Source organism: Austrofundulus limnaeus, unplaced genomic scaffold (genome assembly GCF_001266775.1).
Source record: "Austrofundulus limnaeus strain Quisiro unplaced genomic scaffold, Austrofundulus_limnaeus-1.0 Scaffold152, whole genome shotgun sequence".
Lineage (NCBI taxonomy): Eukaryota > Metazoa > Chordata > Actinopteri > Cyprinodontiformes > Rivulidae > Austrofundulus > Austrofundulus limnaeus.
The window spans coordinates 716,167-725,576 of NW_013952554.1; the positions used below are offsets into that span (position 1 = coordinate 716,167).

The 9,410-nt window shown below is 39.6% G+C and overlaps 1 protein-coding gene across 1 annotated transcript; it reads right to left on the bottom strand.

Moving 5' to 3' along the window:
* Positions 1 to 180: 180 nt before the first annotated feature.
* myo10l3 (myosin X, like 3) lies at positions 181 to 9,285 on the bottom strand (the record flags this gene model as incomplete). Its single annotated transcript, XM_014016702.1, is given in 14 exon segments — positions 181 to 2,608; positions 3,917 to 4,108; positions 4,200 to 4,661; positions 4,751 to 4,874; positions 5,073 to 5,209; positions 5,318 to 5,525; positions 5,604 to 5,901; positions 6,902 to 7,025; positions 7,792 to 7,949; positions 8,056 to 8,250; positions 8,342 to 8,484; positions 8,586 to 8,641; positions 8,937 to 9,030; positions 9,190 to 9,285. Coding segments are annotated over 14 exon segments (2,392 nt in total), but the record flags the coding sequence as incomplete, so codon positions are not given.
* Between the last annotated feature and the right edge of the window lie 125 nt (positions 9,286 to 9,410).

Here is a 9,410-nt window from a genome sequence, read left to right on the forward strand (position 1 = left end):
CCTCTAGTAATATATTTACTGAGAAAAATGGTGACGTGTTCAATACTCATTTTACCCGCTGTATATATACACACATACAAATATATATATGTATATTACAAAAAATATTTTATCATGAAGTGTCTCAACAATAATCTGCTCATTAGAGGACATAATAAAAGACGAGGTGACAACACACAATTTTTGAAATACAATAATTTATTAAAGCGTTTTTTWAAATTCTGATATAAAACATTTTCTGATTATTTTCTTCTTCAGAACAGTCAGAAGTCTCAGAAATACAGTCATCATTGATGGAAAGTCTCTGGTTTGGCCGCCGGCAGCTGACCAGAGCTGCTGAGTGCGAACGAGATGGAAGACAGAAATCTAACGTGAGGTAAGTACTAAGCTTGTTACACTGAGATTAAATTATTTTAATCAGGAACTATACAGGTCGGCCTAATAACAGGGAAATAGTAAATGTGTGAAAACACTTCAGTCCAACCTTGAATCAAGTGATATCTCRTGGTCTTGAAAGCACAAAAAGGTGAAAATGTAACAAAACTGCATCGACTCAATTCATCTTATTCTCTCAAATCCATTGAGWTYTTTTAWAAATAAATACCCCACCCTCTATGGMTGCTGAYGTCACTCAAAGCTAAAACAAACACACACAAACTACAGACAAAATTTCAATTAAGTGTCATCATCTAGTTTAATTTTTACATCACATGCTCAAAATTTGGGGTATTTTATCGATATATTCAGCTCACTCTAGCTCTGGGTTAGAAGCACAAAAATTTACCATATAATAATACTTATTAGTCAAAGAGTTTACCTTTTTTAGCATTATTAGTAAAATTTATTATCAAACTTTGCTAACGAGAATGTTTTTTTCTTCCTTTTTCACTGGTGTCCTATTTTTTTAACATGCTGGCTAAAATGATCAAGTTGAAAGTATTCATTAGCCACGAAAATAAAATAATAAAACTAATACTTTTTTTTTTCATTTTGAAACCCTCAACAAAAACACACAATAATTTAGTGGAAGGACAAAGTAACTTTTGTGGAAAGTGAGTCATTCCAAAACATGAAAAGTGTAGAAACAATTACATTAATAAAATWAATGCATTCAGTTCCTTTGATTTGTCAAATTAATTGTTGGGTTAAAGCACATTTCAGTTTATCTACGTTAAAAAAAATGTAAAATGAATGACTTTTCTTCAAATATAGTTGCTAATAAAAGGTCTGGTAGTAGATCTTTTGGGTAAAAATTTTGTTAGATTTGCAGTTAAAATCTCATTTAGACCCACAAAAGCATGGACGTCCTGTCCTAAAAGGGTTGAAGCACTAAAAAGTGTAGCTGGCATTCGCTAAAACAGATTCAYAGAAGGCTTAAAGAGATGCAAATAAAAGTGTTGAATTGGATGGAAATTATGACCACTTCACATTCTTTTAACAAAGTCCAGTTTCCTTCTGTCAATGATCAAACCCAGCTTGTTATATTAAGTTTTATGAATGGTTACATAAAAGACTTCTTTTTGGTAAAAGTTGGTAAAGGTTTTGTGGTCGTTTTTACTATGAAACTGCAATAAAAATAAGAAATGTGGTTAAGTAAAAAGGAAAGAATTATGTACCAAATATTGCACGTTTTAAGATTATTTCATCCCATTTTGTGTTAAACTTAACAATTACAAAAATATTACAATTAAAATTTGTAAAAGGCGTCTGTCTGCATTTACTTCCCGGGGGGCAAAATTATATGATTCCTTAGTTGCAGTCACGGGCCGCACAAAATCACTCAGAGGGCCGCAGATAGCCTGTGGGCCACTCTTTGGACACCCCTGATTTAGATGCTTGAGATGTATTTTTTGTGACACATGTAAATAATAATTACACACAAGTGTATCTTCTGCTTCTGCAAGGCCACATCTGCTCTCCAAATAGCTTTAAGGCAAAAAGGGGAACTTTTTTTTGTTTTGTGTTTTTTTTTTTTTAACCCTGAGGGACTCTCCATTCAGGAGAACATTCATTACAAGGAGTCGCAATGTTTAACAGAAACAAACAAAAACATTAAAGGTGCTAATCAGTTAGTGTGCAGCACATTCAGAGATGGCGTTTGAGTTTACATTTGTGAGAATTTCTCTGTTTTTTGTTCTTTTTTTTGGTATTTGGGGTGTGAAAACATTTCAAGTCGCAACAAAAGTTTCTTCTGACTTTGAAAAATAATCCATTAAAAAAAACAGTTTTTTTTGTAAGAAATATGTGAAACGACCAGTGTAATCAACTAGAGCAGGGAAGACGGCGAAGAAAGAAGCAACATCCAGAAGGAAAACAACAAAAATCAGGCGGTTTTGGGTCTTTAGACAAAGCTTTCTTCCTGGATATAGTAGATTGTTCATGTTACTATGTGGCTCAAGTCAAAACCTCGGCCGAAGGACATTTTCATTCTTCCCGTCTCACTGCTCCACRCTTGTCTTTGTCCTTAATGTCCAAAAGAACAAACCGTGTCGTCTCCGATGCATCACCTGATCCAATTGGTTCCATAACTGGACACAGACTTGACGCTGCAGCGCTTCTTCACAATCATGTTTATGTAGGCTTTCATGATCTTTGTGATYTCTCCAACCTGCAAATATACAGACAAAAAAGAAAAAGAAAAAAAACATACCATATTTATTCATGTATAATATGATCTTGAGTATAATACGATCAACAATTTTTTAAATTAAAAAGCTTTTAAAAAATCTAATCATCATGTTATCATTTCAAACAGACTTCAGGATTTTTCAGTATTTGCGGTGTGCCCTCTGGTGGTGAAACATATTTGGGGAAACACACTTGTGTGGGCATGTTCTGCTGCAGAGAGCGAGCGGCGGAAGTTTCCGGTGTTACACCATATTTTGTGACCGTCATATATTGTGACTAGAGAGGGGCGCTGTTGCGTTGCTACTACAAAACTTGGCCAAACATGGCCACAAAGAAGAATATGATACGCCAAAAGTCAGAGGCTGAAGACATATGAAGAAAAAAACAAAAACTGTTGACTACATGGTCACAGAATATGACAGCTGTCATATATTGTGACTTCACTGTAGCTAAGGAAATAGTAAATAATTTTATTCAAAAACTATTTATACCAATTGTTTACATCTTCTAGTGTCAGAAAAATAACTTTTGATCACTGACATGGTGACTGTTATTAAATTAGTACAGGGTCACATAATATGGTTGCTATTATCATGTATAGTAGAAATAATAGTAGTAGTAATAGTAATAGTCAACATGCCAGTGATCAGAAGTTATTTTTCTGACATTAGAGGATGTATACAATGAGTAGAATCTGTTTATGAATAAATATTTTTACTATTTACCAAGCTACAGTGAAGTCACAATATTTGACAACAGTTGTCATATTTTGTGACCTCTGGGTTACACTTTTGGCGTATCATATTCTTCTTTGTGGCTATTTTCGGCCAAGTTCTGTTGTAGAAACGCAACAGCGACCCCTCTGGTTACAATATATGACGGTCACAAAATATGGTGTAACACCGGTTCCGTGTGTCACTGAAAAAACAATCCGCTCCCAGACCAGAGTAGAAGCTGGTTTGTAAATTATTAAGATGGATTTATCTGAACATGCAACTAAAAGACCAAGTATATTTTTCTATCGCTGCGGTTAACAAGAAAACAAGTTTTCTTCTCCTCTGACTTCTTCATTCAGTAAACAGCTACGGTTTACATGTTTCACTATGCACGACTTWCAACGGGAGGAAATATTGAAACTTATTRTGGTTGTACATTAAAAAAGGTCAGTCAAAATTTATTCCCGTGTATAATACTATTGGGGTTAAATTTCTTGTATTATACACAAATACAGTAATCCCAACTAACGCCCACAGAGATGTAGATAATCCTTGTACTATCTTAAGTCTACCTCTGGTGTCTCGAAGAACATTTCTCTCTCGTCCACGGTGATCTTGTAAGTGCACGGCTGTGGAGCGCCGAAGAAGATGATGTGCTCGTACGGGAAGGTCTCCAGAGGTTTGGGCTCTCCTCTTTTGTAGACGGACACATTCTCAGCACTCACACTCAACCACAGATCATGTGGGAACCCTCCTTCTTTACACTGTAAAGAATAAAACAGACTTGTATCACACAGGTAATAATAATAAAACTGGGTCTGAAAACCTCCTGGTTCAAGACTTAGGTGGCCGTACCTCAACGTCAAACAGAGTGGATCCATATCCGTGCCACTCCTTGATGATGGTCATGTATTTCAGCATGGCCTGGTGTTGATCCAAACTCTTGAGGCGGTTCCACTTCTCCACAACGCTCGCCCTGGTGGCAGACATCTCCTCCTTGATCCACATCTCCAGCATTTGCTCCTCCTCCAAGCGCTGCTTCTTCATGGAGCCCGTCTTCAGCCCCCGGCGCAACGTATTGTCCAGGAAGCTGGTCCTCCGCCGCTCCAGGGTCTGGCCCGAGCCCGAGCCGGACGCTCCGCCCGCTTTTGTAAACTGCAGGATTCGACTTCGCAGGCGTCCCACGGGGTAGACGCTCTCCAGGCTCCACGTGACCCGGGCTTTGTCTCCGAACAAGAACTGCAGGCGCAGAGCTGCGAGGTGTTGCAGGGTCTCCTCGCGGGCCGGAAAGTGACCCCGGGTCAAACTCTCGTGAGCCTAATGAGCAAGAACAACAACAAATGATTTGTGCACACTTTATAATTCATTAARTACTCCTAATAAAACTGAAGATGGGTTCTACAAACCTGCTCAAACATGAATGCAAACTCCACTCCTTCTTTAGGCATGCTTTCCACATCCAAGAAACAATAAAGTTTGAAATACAGCTTCCATTGGCCTTCGTCCCGAGCTTCCTCGCTGCCAGCCATTCTGTGTGGGAGGGAGGGTTATAAATCTGTAACTCACACATCTGATTTTCTCTAATTTTCTAACACTATCCTCGTGTCATTATCATCTTCAGAACAAGAATTTCTGTGTTCCTCAAAAGGTGGTTGATTCACACCCAAACTGAGATGTTAGAGTCAAAGTTTAATGATAAAGACAATAAATTATGTGGTTCAATCGTACCTTTCGAATTTGGCCAACACATCGGCCACGATGACTCGACTTTCCACGGCTTTGTCGACGGCACTCCTGTGCTCGAAGAGTGCAAACATGTTCCTGCTGTCCTCCATAGCCAGACCTCGGATCAGCTTCTCCACGACCTGACCATGATTACAAACAGGCAGGCACCGATGTGGCTTTTTCTTCTCAAACACAAAACCAAACAATGAGAAGAGTAGTCACTTCACATACGACAGTAGGTGGCTCACCTCTCCAGCAGTGGTGTGAGAGTTAATGGAGATCTTGCAGGAGCCTCCTCCATGGCAGTAGACTGTGGTGGTCATTTCCTGTCTGGTTAGGAGAGCCATGATCTCCTCTTGGGAAGGAACAAACTCTCTCGTCTTTGTCTTCTTAAGAGACTCCCCGATGAAATGGGCAAACATTTCAATTTCTGTTCCRGGGAACAGCTCCTTAATCCTGAGGGAAAAGAACAAAGAGGCAAGTTGAAACCATCTTCTTTCAACACCTGGTCTTTGTGTACAAACAGATCGGCACCTTTTCAGGTGAAACTTGAGGTAGCGCAGGATTCCTCGGCTGGGCAGGAAGGTGCAGCTCATGCAGGTCAGGAGATGCCAGTGGGCACGATTGGCGGGACTGTTGGGGTGCGGGACGTGGTTGGTTTGTTTGATGAGCTGACAGTAGACTTCGTCCCTTAACGGTCTCAAGTCTTGGCAGGTCTGCAGGATTCCCTGGATGATGGGCACGGGGTCTGACACGGCTTCCATCTCCTGCAGCGAGTTGAAAATCTTCACCGCCTCGTCCTGCAGGCTCGTATAGCCCTTTTCCTTTTGCACTGACAGAGATGGAGACGCAGTCAAAATTTAATCTATAAACTTATTTTCTGTTAAAAAACGTTCAATTACTGGCACATTTCTTTAGAAATTCAATCTACCAGATATTCTAACAGACCCAACTGCCCATTAAAAAGGAAGTACACAATTTGAAAAATGCAAACCTGGATTCCAAAAGCTGAAATGTAAAGAATCGCTCAACTTGAAGAGTTCATTGAATATGTTGCTCTAATCAACCTCAGGCTGCACTGCGTTTAAAAAAAAAATGAAAAGCACAAATTCCTAAAACCCTCTGAGAAAATATCTGAAAATAATTTCAGCATATACTATAAAATCTCTACCATGCTATCCAGTACCCTTAAATCAGAGGTGCCCAAAGTGGGGCCCGCAGGCCAAATTTGGCCCACCAAGCTATTTGATTTGGCCCACTAGCAGTTGTCCTGGTTATGATGGTAATCTACTGTTTTATGTAGAAATTCTATATTTACACTTAGTCTTTTCAGCCATTGGTCCAACTATAGGTACAAGGAGCTGCCATGCAGATAGTCTTAACTTCGGTTAGGTTCTCACTTTATCTTTGAATTATGTTAAGATCAAACATAAAATACAAGTAACTTCAAGAGACATTTATATTAGATCTAAGCACACATCTAGATTTGCACACCTTATAAGACCACATATACTCAAATTTTAAATTATGAAAAGTTTCATGAGCCTTTGCTGCCCAAGCAAACATTGAATTTTCTCCATGTCCATGGGATGGAAAAAAAACAACAAAAAAAAGTGGGCAGCTGCACTGGCTGCTAGCTTAATCATAAAAAATACAACTTTACTTGAAGTATTTGCATTTTGTGTATTATATTATTGCATTTGGCCCACCGCCCTCAGATTGATTTTAATCTTGGCCCTCACAGGGAAAATGTTTGGGCCCCCCTGCCTTAAATGAATGATTACATCACCAGCAGCAGTTTGTAAACAGTGACTGCGGGCCAAAGCACTCACARTGGACGCTGACATCTCCATAAGGCAGAGGTAGAAGGGGGGAGTGCAAAGGATGCTGGGTATATCGCAGGATGGGGTTCCTCCAATACGTCTGTTCCACAGCCTCCACGTTCAAACTGCTCTCCTGCACACAGAGGACTGGATTAGTGATCTCAGACCCTCCTTTCTTTAGAAATTTGTTTTTCTTCTTAAGGAAAAAGGAAAACGTAGTTCTCAGSAAATTTATTAAAAAAAAAACACAGAATTAAAGAAATTGCATTTTCTGCAAAAAAAGAAAAAAATTACTGCTGAAATTTGCTGAAAGAGCTGGAAGTGAGTTAATCAAGCAAAACATTAGCTAAAGGCTAAAAGTAGCAAAAGACTAGCTAGAAGTAGTAGAACAATAGCTAAATTGCTAAAAGTAACACAAGAGGACAAAAACAAAACAAGAACATTGTTTTTGAAAACACTAAGGAGATTTCAAAGTATTTTTTATGAGAAAAAACATTTTGTATTTTGTATGCAAAAGTAAAAAAGGTGACCAAAAACAGAAGTCATAGCACTGGTTAAAATAGAGCAAAGTATCCAAAACAAATAAGATGGCAAAACAGCGTACTGTATAACCCACATAATGTTGTCACTACAGTAAAAACCACATCAATGCCTGAAAGAACTGAGAAAGTTTTGGTGAATGAAGATCACAGCACACAGTGAGAGTACCTCACTTCACAACAGTGTGGGTCCCTGCCAAAGGTTTGCATGACTAAAAAGAATTTAGGTCACAATATGTCAAACATTTAGCACCAGTAATTATGAAACAAGCGCTGCACAAATGACYAACCTTAAAATGACACAAACAGCCATTAGACAACAACAAATCACAACAGGAGACAAAGTGAAGGCTCCATTACCTTGATGTCCCTGATGAGTTGCTGTGTTGGCGTTTCAATGGGAACTTTGCTGTCTATCACTCCCTGAATGGCGTTCGCCCACCGCATGGCTTCATTCAGCAGTTTAGTGTAAAGCCGGTAAGAGTGTTTACGCCCATATATGATTATATTCCAGTAACCTGTTAGAAAAGTAAAAAAAAATGTAATAAATGCCTGAGTGAAAATTAGGACGTGTCACACAACWTTAACAGGAACAGGCAGATCAGGGTGACTGAATGAACTGACCTGTGTCCTTAAAGGTTTTCTCGTCAGGCTGCACCACAGAGCAGAGGCTGTTGAGGACCAGGGTTCCCAGTTTAGTCGCGTTACGCTCCGATGACTTGTAGTAGTCGAGAGAGTTCGTGGTGAGAACAAACCAGCGCTTCTTCAGCTTCAGAGACGTGCTCTTAGCTCCTGATTTCATCTCTTTATGCAGCCAACCTGATGTTTAAAAAAACATCAAAGTACTGATTTCTGTTCAAACACGGWCTTCTTCTTCTTTTTATCAAAGCAGTTCACAATTGAGACGCACCTCTAACCAGGAACTCCTGCCCATCAACTCTGGTGTCTCCTTTTGACTTCTGCAGCAGGCCGATCCAGTGGTGCATCTCCTCAGGTGTGTCTGTATTACAGTGGATCACTCGGTTGGCTGTGATGATCACAAAAGAGTTTGGTCTAGAAAGAAAGGAAAACATCACAAATGTGATTTTTTTTCTCTTGATGGTTAAATCCATCCAACATTTAGAGAGTGGCTGGGTTTAGGAAGCTTTCCTCACCTGTCTGGGTTGTCCGACGCACAAACAGAATCGATCAAACCCGCATCTAATGTTCCCTAAATGCAAAACAACAGGTTTAAATTGAAATATCTGCCTTTTTAGACAGAAAATAATCACACAAATGGTCCACGCAGCTGTTTGATATTATTGTCTCTCTGTTATTATGCTTCTTACAGAAATAAAAGGCTGACACAGTCGAGAAGAGCTACATATTCAGATTCTTGAGGGATAATTATATAGATTACAATACAACCCCAAAAACTGGGTCGTCATATTTCAGCAGAATCGGTTACAAGTTTCTGTTTTTCTGGYGGAAACAAAAAAGCAGCAGAGAGGTAGAACCATACTAACCACAGCATTCTTTGGGTTGGCCTGTTCGTGGTGCATCTCCATGAGCTGCTCGGGGCTGGCGCTGTGGACCCGACTCAGCACATTGAACCAACCGCTGAACGGGTCAGAGGGAGTCGAGAAAGCACAAGTCAGCAAWYGTGTAATTGAAAATTACACGGTGAGCTTCCATTCGGCGACCACAAGGGGGAACTTCGGTCCCACACGTCACCTTTACAGCCGAGATGGTGAAGGAGGGAAAAAAAAACAGATATACCTGGCATCCTCAGGAGACTCTGCGTAGATGTGGTAGGTCCTGTCCTCGGTCACAATGTTCAGTGCGTTTTCCTTCTCGTGATTGTCCACGATCTCCCTGCMAACCAAAATCTCTTAATATCATATGCTGTTTATTTTTTCTTCTTCTCTTTTTAAAGGGGCAATATCATGTAAAATCAACTTTTTTGAGTTTTATATCATGTTATAATGTTATACTCTCAT